The sequence below is a fragment of the Phyllostomus hastatus genome, unplaced genomic scaffold (assembly GCF_019186645.2).
Source record: "Phyllostomus hastatus isolate PE091 unplaced genomic scaffold, TTU_PhHast_1.1 phas_scaffold_1674, whole genome shotgun sequence".
NCBI lineage: Eukaryota > Metazoa > Chordata > Mammalia > Chiroptera > Phyllostomidae > Phyllostomus > Phyllostomus hastatus.
The window spans coordinates 24,502,142-24,520,694 of NW_025334011.1; the positions used below are offsets into that span (position 1 = coordinate 24,502,142).

General features: G+C 41.3%; 1 protein-coding gene across 3 annotated transcripts in view; it reads left to right on the plus strand.

The window, feature by feature from the left end:
* The first annotated feature begins 465 nt into the window (after positions 1 to 465).
* PROSER2 (proline and serine rich 2) overlaps positions 466 to 18,553 on the plus strand; it is a 43,299-nt gene continuing 25,211 nt past the window's right edge. The window contains exons 1-2 of one of the 3 annotated variants that reach the window (XM_045858171.1): positions 466 to 647; positions 16,508 to 16,650. In XM_045858171.1, the coding sequence (XP_045714127.1) occupies positions 16,514 to 16,650 (137 nt within the window). In that variant the 5' untranslated portion in view covers positions 466 to 647; positions 16,508 to 16,513. The other 2 variants (XM_045858172.1, XM_045858174.1) reach the window with 2 other exon arrangements.

Sequence of the window (18,553 nt, forward strand, 5' to 3'; positions counted from 1 at the left end):
CCTTGTCCGAAGGCCATAAGTATTCGATACATAGTGGTTGTTATTATTGTCATTTAATATAATCTCCCATGGCTGATGGGGTCGGGGAGGGCAGCCGGGGGAATGCCCTATTTCTTCAAAGCTTCAAACGCAAACTCCTATTTTCTCTGCGTGTGTCACTCAGAGATGGCGGGTGGAGTTTTACTCAGGTGGTCTCTGCTTCAAACCTCACTCCGGGTTCCAGGTTGCCTGTGAGAGGTGGCTCCGGTCAGCACTCGCGCCGGGGATCTGCCCCTTTGAAGTCCCTTGTCGTGCTCCGCATGCTTTTGAAGGGGCTGAGCCCGGCTCTTGGGCGTGCGTTGGGGTGAAGGGGAGTGCTGGCGGGGCGGGGTGAGCGCGCGGCGGGGCGGGGGTAGCGGGCGCGCGACGGGGCGGTGCACCGCTCGTGAGCGAGCGAGCGCGCGGTCCGAGAGCGCGCGGCCGGCGGGGAAGCGCGCGTGAGTGCGCGCACAGCAGGAGAGTGCGCGGTGGGACTTCCGACGCTCCGCAGCGCGACCCGGGACTGTTGGGGAGAGGTGCGTGAGCTGACCAGCTACCTCGCGGCGCGAGGGCTTCGGCTGGCGGTCTGAGAGGACACCTGCGGTCCCCAGCCAAGGGGCTCCTGCCAGGTGAGGGAGAACTTTTCTATTGCCGACAGGGTTACAACGGCGGGGTTACGTCCTGGCAGCCGGTCCCCTCTCCCGGCACGTCTGTGAGCCGCGCGGCACTGGGAGTCTGACGAGGGAAGCTACGGTCAGGTGGGTTTCGGGTAGAGAACGGTGACCCCCTGGTCTTTTGAGCCGCTGCCTGCGTTTCCCACGGTCCCCTGCCGTGCAGTCCATGTTCGGATCTCTTCTTGCGCGCTCTCCCTCTCCACATCGTTTGTCCTGTCTCCTGGAAGTGAGCAAAGACTGGCGCAATGCGAGGCCACCGTGAGTGAGGCCACCATAGTCAACCTGGTGGCCTCACTCAGGGGAAACCCGGTCTCTCTTTTGTGGTTTCAGGGGTTCGCGTGACCCCCGGTCGCGGGCTTCGGGAGGGAGTGGCGTTGTCTCGCTCCGAGGTTGTCCTGTTGGGGGTCCCCGATACGTGTTTAAGCTTTGGGCGCAGAGCGGTCCGGGGCGCTCCTAACAAACCCTTGTCCCCACCGCCCTTCCCGGAGCCGTGTGAGGGAGTCCTCGCCCCACTTGCCGCCGTGGCCCTCAAGGTCCTCGGGAGACTCTGCCCCTTAAGAGGTGGAGAGGAGGGTGGGGGCCACCTGTTAAACTTAGGTCCTGTTCAAAATTACCAGTAGATTTTCGACCCCACCCCGGTTCCCCAGCCCCTGACCCCCAACAGGTAACTGAATCACGCAGGCAGGTGTAGGATCTGCCAGTGAGCTTGGGCGGGGGTGGGGGATTAAAAACAAAAAATGTGGTCGATGTGATGCAATTTAACAAAAGGCAATAAACTCCAGAATTTCTCAAGGCTTTGAAACTTTCCCAGTATTGTTTTATGGAGTCTAAATTTAAGCATCTAGCTTCTTTTCTTTTAACCGCAGTAACTAACCTCAGAAAACTTTTAACTCTTTGCCAACGTTAAAAGAGTTGGTGTAGAGCAGAAAACTTAAAGTGAGTCAAGGAAAATGATTTTTTTTTTGTATTTTTCCCCTCAAACAGAGTGAAACGGCCAGGTCTGTTGCTGGAGACTGTAGGAAGAAGTTCCTTCTAGCTCCAATTTTAATGAAGAATACATTTTTTAAAACCTGTATATCTGAAAGGTATAGAAATACTAAACCAGGTATAAGTGTGAACTTGGGGAAAGTGCTTGCAGGAGAAACCTTTATTAAAGACACGTTGCCACTTTTTTTTTTTAAGCACTGCACAAGTAGTGCTCTAGCATGCAGTACAAAGTTTGCCCTCAAAGTTCCATGTCTGAATGTTACAGATTGTTTTTCTAGGTGGAGGAGGTATTTTCCTTCATGAGGTCAATGTGGAAATACAAACAAATACCCTATTTATTTGGGATTGGGTGGGAAGGGTGGAAGTTGTCTAAAATCTCTCTTGCCAAACTTGACAACGTATGTATGGAATCTTGTGTATTTTCTTGCCCAAACCAGTAATAGCCATTTTTAAGTGACTGGTTATAGATATTGGTAACAGCACTTCAAATGAGCTTTCCTTTGAAAATTCTGGATGCTGATCATTTACAAGTAACACATTTTCTCCATTACCAGAGATCAGAAAGCCAAAATGAAATTGCTAATTCAGAGAAGGCTGGGAAGAGGAGAGAGAGATACTTTTAAGACAATTTGAGTGTGTTTGACTGCATTATGGCCTCTTTGGGTGGAGGGGGCGGGCAGGCATTTGCCTGTTTTGGTAGAAGCCCTGCTGTTCATTAATTCACTCAGCCGTATTTGTAGACTGAGCACCTATGCTGTGCTGAGCACTGAGCTAGTCACTGAGCATATAAACATATCTAGATAATGGCCATATGGCCCAAACTGATTAAAACCAGATCAAGTAAGCCTTCCTCAGGAGCTGAAGATACACCTGGTCCTGGTTCCAAAGTTCTCAGACACCTAAGAAGCCTATAGTTGTCACCCCGTGTTGATTCTAAAGATCGTCTCAAATAACGACAAGAGGTGGAGTGGAGCCTTGAAGCCTGAAGGGAGAGAGGTGAAAGGCTTGAGTGGAGCAGAGAACAGGAGATCCTCTGGAACACAAACTTCAAGTGCATCTTATCTACATGGTTGTGGGACAGCCGCCAGTGGCACAGAGGCTATTTGGGGGTAGGTGCCAGGGAATCCCAGGAGCATCCCAGAACTTGAGCTCTTTCCTTGGCTGCTGAAGGGCAGCATTTTGTTTCAGTTTCCATGCTTTTTCTGGTGACAGTCATGGTGGCTTCCTAGCTGTGCTCTAAGGAGGATGGGCCAGGCAACTCTCTCTCTGCTCTCATACAGCATTCCCCTCTCAGATCTTTGAGGGAGTCCAGGGGCCCTTGTCCAAAAGCCTCTGTTCACGTTGACACAGTGGGGTCAATACAGTGGAGTCATTGGCAACAGTCTCTATAGAGAACTACCGTGAAGCTGCACCTGTTAGTAATGCCCATGTCCTTCTTTGGAACTCACAGCATTAATCTTGAAACCAATTTTAACAAAAGTAGGTACTGGGTTTATAATCCATGCAGTCAGGTAAAGGAACATGTAGGGCAGAACACTCTACCTAGCCTTATTGGAGCAGGATGTGATAGCTCCTTATGAATGCATATCTTCAGACTGGATATTCCCAAAGACCCTAGCACCATGAAGAAGTGATTCATATTCATTCTCTCTCTCTCAGTGTATAATATTAAAGTTATCATTTTAAAGTATAAGTCAGTAGCATTAAGTATATGCACATCATATGTGCTTAATTTTTTTCTGTAGAGGTCTACAGATATTCATTAAAATAACTTTATTAATTGTATTATTTCTCACTAACTTTGTGTCTTAACATATCAATAACTGAGATATATTGATAGATCCCACTATAGAGGGATTTGACATCTCCTGGTACTCTGAAATCACCTGTGCATACAACTTTATATTTTAATATCTAACAATATGCTTTTCTAAGTTTATATTGTTAGATATACAAAGTCTAAAAGGAATTAAACTTTTATAATTACATAGTTACTTTTATGACAACTGAGGTTTCTTGCCTTAAAGTCTATTTTGCTTGATGTAATATAGCCAGAGTGATATTTTCATTGTTGCTGTTGTTAATATTTGCTTGATGTATCTTTTCCCATCCTTTTTATTTTCTTTTAAATGTCTTCACCGAGGCTCTGGCTGGTGTGGTTCAGTTGGTTGGGCATAGTCCCACAAAGCAAAAGGTTACTGGTTCGATTCTGGGTTAGGACACATGCCTTGGTTACAGGTTTGGTCCCCCATCAGGGTGCGTATGAAAGACAACCAACCAATAGGTGTTTCTCTCCCACATCAACTGGTTGATATTTCTCTCTTGCATTGATGTTTCTCTCCCTCTCTTTCTTCCCCTCTTCCCCTCTCTCTAACAATAAATAAATAAAAATTTTAAAAAATTATATATCTTTACTGAGGTATAATTGAAATTCAGTAAACTACACATATTTAAAGTGTAAAAATATATATTCACAATGCTGTGCAACCATCACCGCTATCTACTTCCAGAACTTTTTCATCGCCCCAAAAGGAAAACCCATATCTATTAAGCAGTCACTCCCTCATTTCCACACTACTCCAGCCCCTGGCAACCACTAATCTGTTCTCTGTCCCTATGGATTTGTCTGTTCTGGATATTTCATATAAATGGAATCATACAGTATGTCGCCTTTTGTGTCTGATTTGTTGCATTAACAATATTTGCAAGATACTGTGTAGCATGTATCAGTACCTCATTCATTTTTATGACTGAATAATATTCTATTGCATGGATGTACCACAATTTGTTTTTCATTCATCAGTTCATGGACATTTGGATTCTTTCCCCTTCTAGCTATTGTGAATAATTCTGCTATGACCATTGTTTAAACACTCATTTCTAGTTCTTTTGGGTCTTTACCTAAGAGTAGAATTCCTGAATAATGTAATAGTTCAGTTCAGTTTAACCTACTAAGGAATCAACTGTTTTCCATGGTGGCTGCACACTTTACATTCCCACCAGCAATGTAGGAGGGGTTCAGCTTCTCCACAGCCTCACCAACACTTGTGATTTTCCATGTTTTTATTTAATTGTCATCCTAGTGGGCATGAAGTATTGGGTTGGACAAAAAGTTCATTTGTTTTTTTCCATACAATGGCTCTAGTTCCTACTTAGTTGACTTTAACTTTATGTGAAACAATTTTTATTGTATTGTGACAGCTATCATATTAGTGTGCATTTAAAAAAACATCAAAATTGGTGTATTTTTGTGTAGCCATTTTAATATGGAAGATGGAAGAAAATGAGCAACATTTTCAGCATATTATTATTTATTATTTCAAGAAAGGTAAACACCCAACTGAAACACACAAAAAAAGATTTGTGCTGTGTATGGAGAAGGTGCTGTGACTGATGATCAAACGTGTCAAAAGTGGTTTGGGAAATTTTGTACTGGAGATTTCTCATTGGACGATGCTCCATGGTCAGGTAGAACAGTTGAAATTGTTAGCAATCAAATCGAGACATTAACTGAGAACAATCAACATTATACCATGTGGGATATAGCTGACATACTCAAAATATCCCAATCAATAAAGTTATTGATGAAAGTGAAAAATGTGTCCTTTATTTTATGGAAAAAATTAAACAGGCTTTTTGGCCAACCCAATAGTATCTCATTGCAGTTCTGATTTGCATATTTCCCTAATGGCTAATAACATTGAGCATCTTTTCATGTGCTTGTTGGCCACTTACAGATCTTGTTTGGAGAAATATCTGTTCAGCAACTTGATCGTATTTTATATTAAGCTTTAGTTATTTTTATAGGGCTCAGTTTGTATATTGTTTCCCTTGTCAAATCTTCACTCTGTTATTTTGTGGCGGGGGGGGGTTCTGTTTTAGGCTTTTCTCTTTTAGCCTCTTTCAGGCTTTTGTTGCTCCTTCTAGGAGACTTATTGTCTCACTGGTGCTTTGAAGTATTTAATATTCTGCATATTTTAGTCATTGATCCAAAGGCCTGAGGTGTTCATCTATTCATTCCGTGGTATTTGTGGACTGTTAGGGCACCTACAGTGTGCTGAGCACTGAGCTAGTCATTGGGCATGCAAACAGAATCAGTGCTCCTATGCTTCTGTTTTTGCTGTTTGCAGCTTACAATTTATTTTTTTCAATTAACAGGTCAATAAGAGCCTAGCAAAGGGTAAAAAGCAGTACTAAACTGGAAGTGAGGGGATCCACCTCAGGCATCATCACCAAATAGCTGTGTGATCCTAAGAATTTTCTGGAACATGGTTTCCTGGTTGGTAAAATTTGGGGCAGGACTAAGTGATATCTCAGCCCCTCCCAGACTCTGAAACTAGAGATTATGAATTAATGATCACCACAGCTTTCCTTTACAAATCTGTAATTTTTGTGAGTGTATTTAAAATAGTTTATTTTGTTCAACCTACTTAAAGGAATTTTCTTGTGTGAAAAAAATGTGGATGTTCTTTTATATTGTACTAGAGTAAACTGGTAAGTTTGGTTGATTTCTGCCTTGCACAAGGGTGCATATGGGAGCCCTGGCCAGGTAGCTCAGTTGGTTCCACTGTTGTCCCCACATGCCAAGGCTGTGGATTCGATTCCTGGTCCAGGCACATACAAGACTCAACCAACAAATGTATACATAGGTAAAACAACTAATCAGTGGTTCTCTCTCTGTCCTTTCCTCTGACTCTATAAAAAAATCAATCAAAAAATTTTAATGGTGCATATGGTATTTTCTGTAAAGATTCAGAGGGTTTTAAGAGCTTTCATGAACATTTAAGTTCCTACTATGCATGGCACAACAGGGAGTATAGAAATGAATAAGGTGTGTTCCCTGCACTTGAGAAACTATGATTCAGTAGAGGAGAGAAACCAAATGCCAAGTGTGAGTCCATAGCAAAGGCCCACAAGTCTTTTGGGAGCAGAGGACAGGGATCCTTTTTTCATAGTTGTCACACAATCTGTTGGAAAAGGTACTGTTGGAGCTGGGCCACAAGGGGAGGATAGTGCTAAATTAGAATAGCAAAATTTTGGCTTTGATTATCATAATGAAGAATTTTAGCCTTGACTTTGGGGCGTTAACCCCTGAAGGGGGATGAGCAGGGGTGTGATAGCAGATCTGTATTCTGGCTTTACTGTGCAATAAACATTTGTCTGCTGAAGGGATAACTTGAAGTTATTTCTCGTGGGAATAACTTCACCAGGAATAATACCCCACCAGGGAGGGATGTTCAGGGCTGAGGAAGGGAGGACAGAAAGAGAATAGAGGTAAGATGGCACAAACAAGGAAAGGGCACCAAAAATGTCAAATATCAAAGAGAAGTTTTAGTGCAATAACTTTTAAAAAGCATTATTCTAGAGTGGGGAGCTAAAGACATAGATCCAGTTCTTTCTGACTTGCCATACCAACTTGCAGGCTTTGGACCTCAGTTTCCTCACATGTTAACTTGCCCTCCACACACCCCAGATAATCAGTGACTGTTGATTGAGCTGCTGCTAGTGCAGGCAACTTCACTTTATGGCTCACATATATTTGAAATGTATGTGAGGAAAATATGTTGTACATGACACATTTTTTTCCTGTTGATCCCTATTGTGATTTTAGAGGTATCTTCTGAGGAAAAACATTTTAGCATGTACATGTGATAAAACCAAACTTAAACAAAAAATTTTTTTAAAGATTTTATTTATTTATTTTTAGAGAAAGGGGAAGGGAAGGAGAGTAAAGAGGGAGAGAAACATCAATGTGTAGTTGCCTCTCCATACCCTCAACTGGGGCCCTGGCCTGCAACCCAGGCATGTGCCCCAACCGGGAATCGAACTGGCAACCCTTTGGTTTCTCAGGCCAGCACTCAATCCACTGAGCCACACCAGCCAGGGCTTAAATAAAAATTTTATTTCAAGAAACACTTCACTTTTTTGCAATGTTAATTATCAGTTCAATTCCAAAAACATTAGGTTATCCATATAAAATTACTGATATTCAGTTATTTTTGAACTTCATAAATGATATCTTCATATGATTCAGTCTAATAAATGCAGGCTCTTAGGCTTTTGTACTCTGAGGGAAACCACCAGCAAAATGCAAAGATAACTTACTGAATGGGAGAAGATATTGGCAAATGATACATCTGATAATAGGTTAATATCCAAAATATATAAAGAACTCATACAACTCAACATAATAAAAATCTGATTAAAAATGGGCAGAGAGCATGAATAGACATTTCTTCAAGATGCCTAGCATCGCTAATCATCAGGAAAATGCAAATTAAAACCACAATGAAATATTACCTCACACCTCTTAGAATGGCTATCATCAAAAAGTCAACAAAGAACAAGTGTTGGTGAGGATGGGGAGGAAAGGGAACTCTCGTGCACTGTTGGTGGGAATGCAGACTGGTGTAGTGACTGTGGAAAACAGTGGCAGTTCCTCAAAATATAAAAATAGAACTACCTTATGACCCAGCAATCCCACTTCTGGGTATTTATCTGAAGAAATCCAAAACACTAATTTGAAAGGAATATGCACCCTTATTCATTGCAGCATTACGTGCAATAGCCAAGATACAGATGCAGCCTGAATGTTCATCGATAGATTAATGAATAAAGAAGATGTGGAACCTATGTACAATAGAATATTGCTCAACCATAAAATAGAATGAAATCTTGTGGTCTGGGACAACATGAATGGACCTAGAGGGTATTATGCTAAGGTGGAAAAGGTCAGACATACAAAGACAAATACCATATGATTTCATCTTTATGTGGAACCCCCCAAAATGAACAAACAAAATGAAACAGGAAGAAACTCCTAAATACAGAGAACAAATTTATAGTTGCCAGATTTGGGTTGGGGTTGGGGGTAGAATGGGCAAACAATGTGAAGGGAATTGAGGATAAAAAGCCAGTTATAAAGTTAGTCATCGGGGTGTAAAGAATAACATAGGGAATATAGTCAGTAATACTGGAATTATGTGTGGTGTCAGATGGGTACTAGACTTACTGTGGTGATCACTTTTGTAAGATACATAAATGTCTAATCACTGTGTTGTACATCTGAAACTAATATAATATGGTATGCCAACTATAATTTTAAAATAATTTTTTTGAAAGAATAGTCAGTGAACTTGAAAATTCACATAAAAATGCAGCATTTTAAGATGTAGTGCTTAGGTAATTCTCACTTCACCAGGATGTTAGTTGTGTTTTGGTTTTCCAAGGTGGTGAGATTTATCAAGAGGCCTTTGTTATCACTTGAGTAATTATCAGACTCCAGGTGAGTTGCTTAAATGTAGGTGCTTTGTTTTCTCCCAGAGAGGTTACTAGACAGTCCTTGAACTTCTGATATTAGCGTCATCTTAAATGTTAGTTGAAGTCACCCAGTCTTTTCAACAAACATTCAGTTGTCCCATTTCTTTTCTTTTTTTTTTTTAAGATTTTATTTATTTCTTTTTTAGAGAGGGAAGGGAAGGAGATAGAGATAGAGATAGAGAGAGAGAGAGAGAGAGAGAGATAAACATCAATGTGCTGTTGCTGGGGACTGTGGCCTGCAACCCAAGCATGTACCCTGACTGGAATCGAACCTGCGGCACTTTGGTTCGCAGCCCGTGCTCAATCCACTGAGCTATGCCAGCCAGGGCCTGGTTGTCCCCATTTCTTGAAGAAGTGCTGAAAACTTCTTTTTATCTCTTCTTCTCTATTAAAACTAGGATATGAGCCCTGGCCTGCAAACCAGAAGGTTGCCAGTTCGATTCCCAGTCAGGGCACATGCCTGGATTGCAGGCCAGGATTGCGGTTGGGGCTGTGTGAAAGGCAACCACACATGGATGTGCTTCTCCCTCTCTTTTTCCCTCCCTTTCTCTGAAAATAAATAAAATCTTTAAATAAAATAAAATAAAACTGGGATATGAGTTTGTGCCCAAAGACCTGGATTTGAAATGAATGATTTGAGCAATTTTGTTACTAAGTTTTCAGGAAGTATCTAGAGTCTGAGGAAAAGGGAGCCTCTGTGTTCACACCCACAGGTTAAATGGATTTACTCCCTTTCACCATACAGGGCTAACCAAGAGATTTTGGAAGATAGGGTTAAAGTTTGAGCAGTGGTTTTGTGTAAGCGGTGCATTCCCCGGCTTGGATTTTAATCTGTTCAATTTGAGATAAGATATGTAAGCCAGATGTCTGCTTCCAGTCTAACACAGGGTTATAAATTTCAGTGCCAAACGAACATGCTCTGAGCCAGCTTTGTTTTTGTTATGAAGATGAGTGAAGATTTAGCTAAGAATTTGGACCCTCTCAGAAAAAAAATTATAAAACAGTAAGGTATAATTATTACTTCCAAGTAAGAACTACTACCCATTGTCTCACCAGAGTAGCATTTAGTGGGTGCTCTTGTAGTATTTGCTGAGTAGATAAAGAGAAAGCACATAAACTTATTTAACAAAAGAACAACGGAAACTGGGATTTTCTTCTTTTTTTTTTAATTGCTAAGGAATCCAGAAATGCAGTTGGCATATAGAATACCAAATTTTAAAATCAGCTAAAAATAAAACTTTGAAAGATCTGTCTTTGCAATAGAAGTAGGTTTTCCCCTTGGTGGTGTTCGTTTGCTTCCTCCTGAGTCATAATGTTTTATTACTGTCAACTAATCTGAAATCTAACCGGGTTGTTTTCAGGTGAAGTTTTACCTTAGAAAAACCAAATTTTCACATCTTCTGTTCAATGATAGATTATAAACTGGTAGTAGGAGACCTTCCCTCAGGGCCTGTGAACCAGCCTGCCTAGGCGAGGCCTCTATCCTGAACCTGTTTGCTTAGTGTAGACAAATCAATTCCTTTCATGTGGCTTATGGCCCAGAGGAAAATACTGCCTCCCATTAATAGTTGAAACTATTCACAATTGAGACAGTCTGAAATCAACCTTGTTTTTCTACATTGTTCAGAAAGAGCTTTCAAAAAAAAAAAAAAGATCTAAAATGAAAGCATGTAATTGCTCTGGAGAAGTAAAATTACTAGCCTTTAAAATGTTTAATTGTATTTAATACCCTTGAGTGCCAGTTAGAGCTTAAGGTCCTAAACTCTTATAGAAGACACTTTAGAAAGAAAAAAAAGTCCTATCAGAGAAAAGGCAACATCCAATGAAACAGATGCTAAACCACTGAGCACCTGAAATGTGAAAACTTCAGAACAAAACTAACCACACTGACAGCCCTCCCAGTACCAACCAGCCTCAAGCCCAGGCAGGTTTTCCTGGGATTTGCAGTGCAGGGTGACAATCCTAGTTTGCTAGTTTACCTAGTGAATATTTTTGGAAGCATTTTTGCTTTCCAAGGTTATTGTTTTCTTGATGTTGAGGAAGAGCGCAAACTAAAGAAAAGTTACTACATATTTATTTTATTTCAGCCTGTCTGTGGGGGACACATTTTTTAAAAAGATTATTTATTTAGTTATTTTTAGAGAGACAGGAAGGGAGGGAGAAAAAGAGGGAGAGAAACATCAATGTGTGGTTTGCCTCTCATGTGCCCCCTACTGGGAACCTGGGCTACAACCCAGCCATGTGCCCTGACTGGGAATTGAACCAGCCATCCTTTGGTTTGCAGGCCGCCACTCATTCCACTGAGCCACACCAGCCAGGGCTGGATACCCATTTTTGAAGTTAATTTTGGTCATGGGTTGCATCTGTAGGCATACATGCATTCATTTTGATATTACATGTTAACATTGAGAAGCATTACTGATTTAGTGGGTCTGGTGTATCTGTTGGTGCCAGTTTTTTCATATATTTTTGGTGAAGCTAAGAGAAGCATCTCCTCTATGGCTGTGAATAAAGTTACCCCCCAATGCTCTCCACTTGCCCTTGATTGAAATCTATAGGTTAAATGAGTAATTTCTCCTAAATCTGAAGGGTTTGGTCTCATATACAATAGAGGGCATAAAGGATGGCCACCACAATATGAACATTTTATAGACACTCCTAAGTGTTTAAGCTTTTCTTTTAGATCAAAGGTCTAGAGGAAACACTAACTTTTTTTTCAGAAAAAAATAAGATGGTTTTTAGAATTTTAAAATATGTTTTGTGTAAGTAATGGATATTAAGTCTATATTTTGTGACAAATATTTTCCAAAATGCTGTGGCTACACAGAGAGAGAGAGAGTGAGAGAGAGAGCGCTTTGCCTACAAGGAGCTTATACTCTAATTGAAGAAAAAAGAATTACATGAATAAGAAACCTGATATGATCACTTGTGTCTGAGTGGCAAAATGGCATTGTGTAGTTAACAAATGGTGGTACGTAAACAGTAAGAACAGAAGGTGCCTGGTGGAGAGGTCAGTGATGAGTAGGACTGTGAAGGAAGGCTTGGCAAGGTCTGGTGCCATGTTTGAGCCAGGCTTAAAGACTGAGAGGGAAGTTACGGGGGAGGCAGTCAAAATGTGGCTCACAACTAAGCAGAGCATTTAGGGGACCAGGCTCAGTAAAGGTTTATATTTGGAAAATAAGGTTGAAGAGATAAGGTTAGAGGAGATTCTGAAGAGACACTTAAAGCCCTCTGTTCTTACAGATAGGTTCTTTGGCAACATAGATTAGGAAGATGAAAAGGGCCAATTTTGACAGGCCTGTGGTACCAAAAATAACCCAGAATTATTTAAGTACCACTTGCAATTCATTGGTGAATGTTGTACTATTTGTTTTATTTTTAACAATGTTTTGGAGAGAGAAAACTTGGAAGAAAGTGAACAACAGGAAAAACAACTCCTTTTACTTCGTGGCTAGGTCAGTCAGTAGATTACAGGTGTGCGTGCATCTTCAGGACGCCGAGGGACGGGGGTTACAGAGACTGTACTCTGTGTGCAAAATGGGAGCTAGAGCCAAGTTGTGCTTAGAATTACCAGATGTGCTATGATAACCAGAGTGAAATTACTTTTATGGAGTTTGTCTGTAAATTATTTTTAGGGGAGATATGAAATGGTTAATTAAGAATGTTGTTAAAGTCTCAAAGTTGAACAATATAACAAAGAATTTCAGTATTCAGTTTCCTTTCAACTTACGAATTGGGTTAATGAAACAAGACAAAAGAGTCTTGGTATCATTTGTAGTTTCATCACCTAGTTAATGTGTTTTTATATCATAACTACTTTTTGTTAACACAGGTTACAGGGATGAACACAGGACCAGGTAGAAACTATAAAAGTAGGACTGCTGTCTTTTTTGTCCAAGTGAGTCAGAGCAAAGAGCCTACCACCTCAGAGCACACGGAGATGAATGAATGTTGTCAAGAGCTACTAGCATTAAGGCCAGCGATGACTGTTTTGTGTTTACTGACTGTTTCATCTAAGAGTGTGTCCATTCTGCTGAAGACGGCCATCCTCTTTATTTTCACCCACTGCTTCGCCGTATGAAAAAGGCTATTCATGACTCAGAAACTGTTCCCACTGTAAAGCTCCTTCATCTTTAATGTTCTTGAAGGTCAAGAAAAACCTACATTTTGATAATGGCTCATTTGTTAAATCATGGTATTAGGATTTCTCATGGTATAGCTTTAAACATAATTTCTGCCCTGAGATTGTTTTTTAGATGTGGGACCAAATCTTTATAAAATTCCTGTGAGTGAAAGTAGGAGAGAATGAGATGATCAAAGAGGAGGGCTTTGGTGGAGGATTGATCCTGCCTTAGTGTGGAGTCTGGCATGGAAAGGGGAAGGGGGATAATTTTAAGAAGCTTGTTTCTACCCCTTTCCCCACTGAGCTGTGCCTCTGCTGCCTGGGCGTTGGCACTGTGATTGACAGCAGGTGACTAGACAGGGATGAGGGGCTGTAAACCTGCACCATGGGGGGTCAGAATCCTGGGACCCCCACCTGGATCTTCTCTTTTGTGAAGAGTTTACCTTGGCAATGAGTTGGAGCAGTTCTCTTTTAAGGTGTATTACAGACATGCTAAGCAAAATCAGTTCCACATCACTTGGTTAAGATGGATAAGTTTCCTATTCATGTTCAGAACTAGCATACACAATAATCACCCCTGTGATTCTGTTTAGCCTGCCCATTAGGAATCTAAGTATTTCAGGATATTCAGGATATGATTCCCTTCCCCCTACCTAGAAGGGACCAAGTCTAATAGTTGAATGTGAAGGAACTTAATATATTGATAGTTCCAGCTTCTATTCTTCCATAAATTGGGTCAGTTCAACCTTTTCCGGGTAAATTTTCAGTTCGCTTGTGATTCAAGAAAAGTTTATCTTCAGGGTTTCTTTCTCCTTCCTGTTAAAACCATGCCATCTTAAGCACTTCCCTCCGAAACTGCCCCCAGGTTTCTAGATTGTATTCTCTTCTTCTTTTGTTAAATCAGAACTCATCTGTCCTATAGATACTGGGCCTTTCAAAGGTTCCCACGTGATACAATGACCTGACAAGTCATAATTCTTCAAACGCAAATCTTCCTTTTCTGTTTTTCCAGCAGTAGGAGTCAGGCACAAGATAAGCAGGTGGCCATCCATGAATAGCAGACCAAGCGATACTCTAGGACGGTGGAGTGGTGCCCTCACTCACCCACCCCCGCCATTGGCATATGTTCCAGGATGTGGATGTACAATGGAGGGCTGTGTCTGGGTTAAATTTATGTAAATGGAATTGTGCTAAGAACACAATTATAACTTTTTACTCAATACATTTTAAGGTCTGTGCATGCCATTGTCCATTTGATTACTCCTGGCTGATGCATGGTATTCCACAGTAAAAGCATTTACCAGGTGTTTGCTTGTTCTTGGAGTTCATAGTGTGTTATGAACCAAGATTGCCACCAGCGCTACTCAACTGCAAGCCACACTATGATAACCAACCTCACACGTGTTTGCCTCCTTTCCTGAGAGAAATTTCCGGAGTAGACTGAGCAGTGGGATTTGGGGCTCACAGGACATACTTCATCTCACTAAATACTGTCAGATTGATCTACAGAATGGCTGTGTTCATTTAACATGCCCAGTGGTAGCACATGCAGGTTTCAGTTCCCCACATCTGGTATTTGTTATTTGGTATTTGCTGATGTTTGTTATTTTTTAATTGTCTGATTTTTTCCAATACAGTAATGTCTTTGCCAATACAAATAATGTCTTATGTTAATTTTAACTTGTATTTCTTTTGTTTACTGATAAAGTTATACATCTCTCAAATACTTCTTAATCACTTGGGCTTCCTCTGCTGTAAACTGCCTAATCATAGTCCTTGTTCTTTTTTTATTCTGATGAGTTTCCTTTCTTGTTGATTTTCAAGAGTTTTTCATACATTCTAGCTATCAATTCCTTTTCTCAGACATAGTAAACATCCTCTACCAGCCTGCCACTTTTCTGTTAATGTTGTCTATGGTATCCTTAATCTTTATGTAGGTAGATTCATTGAAATTTTCACCTTATGATTTGTATTTTTAAGTCCTAATGAATAGGAAGGTCAGTGGAGCAGAATAGGAAATTCAGAAATAGAATCTAAGACATATTAACATTTAGTATTTGAAGACAGTGGAAAAGATAAATTTTTGAATACTTGGCATTTGAGTGATGATGAAGCCTGCTTAGCTTACGGAAGGGGAAGTAGGTCTCTATACTAAAACAAATTCAAGTTGGATCAGATATTTAAATATGAAAAGTGAAACTATAAAAATGCTCTCTAGCCCTGGCTGGTGTGGCTCAGTGGATTGAGCACAGGCTGCAAACCAAAGGGTCGCCTGTTTGATTCCCAGTCAGGGCACATGCCTCAGTTGCAGGTCAGGTCCCCAGTGAGGCCACTTGAGAGGCAACCACACATTAATGTTTTTCTCCCTCTCTTTCTCCCTCCCTTCCCCTGTCTCTAAAAATAAATAAAATAAAAACCTTTAAATAAAAAGATTTAAAAATGCTCTCTCCACAGAGGACCTCCCATGGAATTCTGTAGTTTCCGTTCCTGGGAACTCGTACTAGGGAGCCCTGCCTTTGCTTACTCTTTCTCCTCTGTTTGGAATGCCCATAACAGCTTGTTTAATTAGCAGTCTCCTCAAATCAGAAACATCTCGTAGGGCTAAACCTAGTTGTCACCTTTCTGTGCAGTGTCTAGCCCTCTCTGGCAGTACTGCATGCCTCTGTGCCCCTGTAATCCCTGTGATGCCACTGAGTACAGTGTACGTTTTTGTCTTCTATTAGGGCTGGTGCCATATGGCAGAATTACTTACCTGGCATCTACTCTGTGTGAAGCAGGAAAACACCACTGAAAGAATATTCTTAGCCTAGAAAGGAAGCTAGAGCTCAAACTGAAGCAAGTACTGATTGATAGCATGAAATTCTGAAGCCTACGGGGAGTGGGTGAAAGTTGATTGCCTTTAGGAGAGTGGTGACATCAAAGTGGTATTTCAAGATCAACCCAGCAGAAGAATAAAGGAAAAATACAGAGAAGAGTGAAAACGCAAGAACAACTAGATGGCTATCGCAGTAATGTAGGCCTGGGGTAACATGGTGCTGAACCAGTGGGACTAGAAAAGAAGTAGATGCGACTGACATTGCACTGGAAGAATCGTCAGGCCTTGGTAACTGATTGTGAGTGACAGGAAGAGGGAGGAATCAAAGATGCCTGTGTGTGTGATGAAGTTGAAAGCCACCCTGCCTGTGGACAGGTTTTTGACTAGCATAATTCAGCCTTGGGGTTTGGCAGAACCAGAATTTTCAGGTGACCGATGGAAAGATTGAGTTACTTGGGATGCTATGTAGACCAGATTGTGGCTATGTGGAACTTGGATGAGGGATGATGGAAAGAGGGCTTTGCACATACATACCATCCAGGTCATTCCACGTCTTTCTGGAACATCCAGGGGAAGATGAAGAAGAGAAGCTGCCTTCTACCTCTCTTGACTCCAGTGTACTCTCTTCAGAGGGTTCACTTATCAGCCCCACCAGGCCCCCAGCACCTTCAGGTTGGACAGCTGCTGCCTCCTGACCAGCCATGCTCAGCAATGTAGGTTTATTGAGACTGTAGACCTCTTGTGACCTTCTCCTTGTTCTCTTTGCTCAGTGGATAAACTAGACTTTACGAAAGAAAGACATTACTGGTAACTAATGAGAAATAAACACAGGATGTATAAGAAAATAAATAGAAAAACATGTGTGGCTCACATTTCTGCTCCTGTTGTATTAGGCTGGTGGTGACTCCCTCTTGATGCTTGTTCTGCTCTCCTGGTAGAAGTCAGTTTCCCCTTCTATGGGGCTGTCTTAGTCTGACCCTGGTCTCACTGTTTATAATGTGCACTGTTTGCAGAACCAAAAAGTTATCCCTTGATTGGACAAGGAGACTAAGTATTGAAGGTGGTGATGACCTTCAGAGACTCACCGCTGTGGTCACTGTTGTCAGGCCCCTGTGTTCCTTGTCCCCTGCTTCCTTGTCTCATCACATTGCCTTTCCAGGGCAGAGCAGAGAAGAAGGCTGCTTCCTCGCCCTTTCTCTTCACAAAATGGCTCTCTCCACAGTGGACCTCCCATGGAATTCTGTATTTTTCATTCCTGGGAAGTAGGACTTGGGTTTCCCATTGCTTACAAGATCAAAGAAGACTGACATCCAGGGCCCGTGAAGGGTATTGAACCGAGGTTTTCACTTTCTCCCCCATAAAAGTCTAAAGATTATAGTTTTATAGTATCAGAATAGCTTTTAGAATTATAGTTACACAAGACAATGGTGTGCTCTTGAGTGGTGTGGTAAATTACTGCCCTCTGACCATGCTGTGACGACCTTAGAGTACAGCTCTGACTGCGCAGACCTGTGGCCAAACCCCATTGCCTTTCCCATCCATTAGGCAGTTCCACTGGGTTCCTTCATCATGTAGGCGAAGGGGTATTCACTTCCTGTCCATTATGTCACTGCTGTGTGGGGGAAAGACTTAACTGCTCCTCAACCACCTACTTTCCTTGGAGCAGTGATTTTACTTAGTTCAGGAATGAATTAGGGCTGAGTCAGTGGGTGGGAATCTACAGACCAGAAAGAATCCAAACATTGCCCTACCGTCCTCTCTGCATTTTCTGTCTCACCTTTCTTGAACCCCGCTACTCATAGGGATGTAGCTGTGACTTCCACATCTGCCTTCGCCTTGCTTTGTCACAGGCCACTGTCATCAGCACACTTCAATGTCCACCATGTGGTGTTTGCACTAAATTCATACTAGGCATTTAACTTACTAGAGTGAATACTGTGGAGAGTTTCACAAAGGATATCTTCACTTCTGAGTTGCATATTATTGACTATGTAGATGATTTATATAAAGTCTGTGCATTGCTTAGGCTTTTTTATTATTAAACAAATTTTAAAGTTTTAACATTTCCTTGTCTTTTTTTTTACCATTTGTAATGGCAAATTATACAAAGTAAATGTGCTCAGAATCTTCTGTCCCCTAGCCTTGCTCTTAAACTGCTATGTGACTTGTGCTGACACCTGAAAAATGATGAGAAATGGGGTATGGAATGTTTTCTTTTTTAATCTGTTTTCTGTACCTTCAGAATTTCTCTGAGAAGATTTTACACTAGTCTTAAATGACAAGGTCCTTCTAAAGGTGTTCAGTACTGATTATGCTTTCTCCACAAATAGTCACATTTGGTTAAAAATTAACATACATCTGAGTGCATATCCACACACACACATACACCAAATTGTATCTATGGTCATTTTAGCCCCTCAGTGTCGTTAAAGAAGCTCATGAGGCAAACTGGCAGTATTTTCATTTTAGGAAGGATGTGAGCATCTATCGCTTCATAATATCAAGTCACTTGTAATCAACAGGAGGCTTATTCCCTATTGGTCTTCCTTGGTGTTCTAGAAGATTTTGTTGAACTCAACTGTTGTTCAGAAGATGAACTGAACTCTTGCTAAAAGA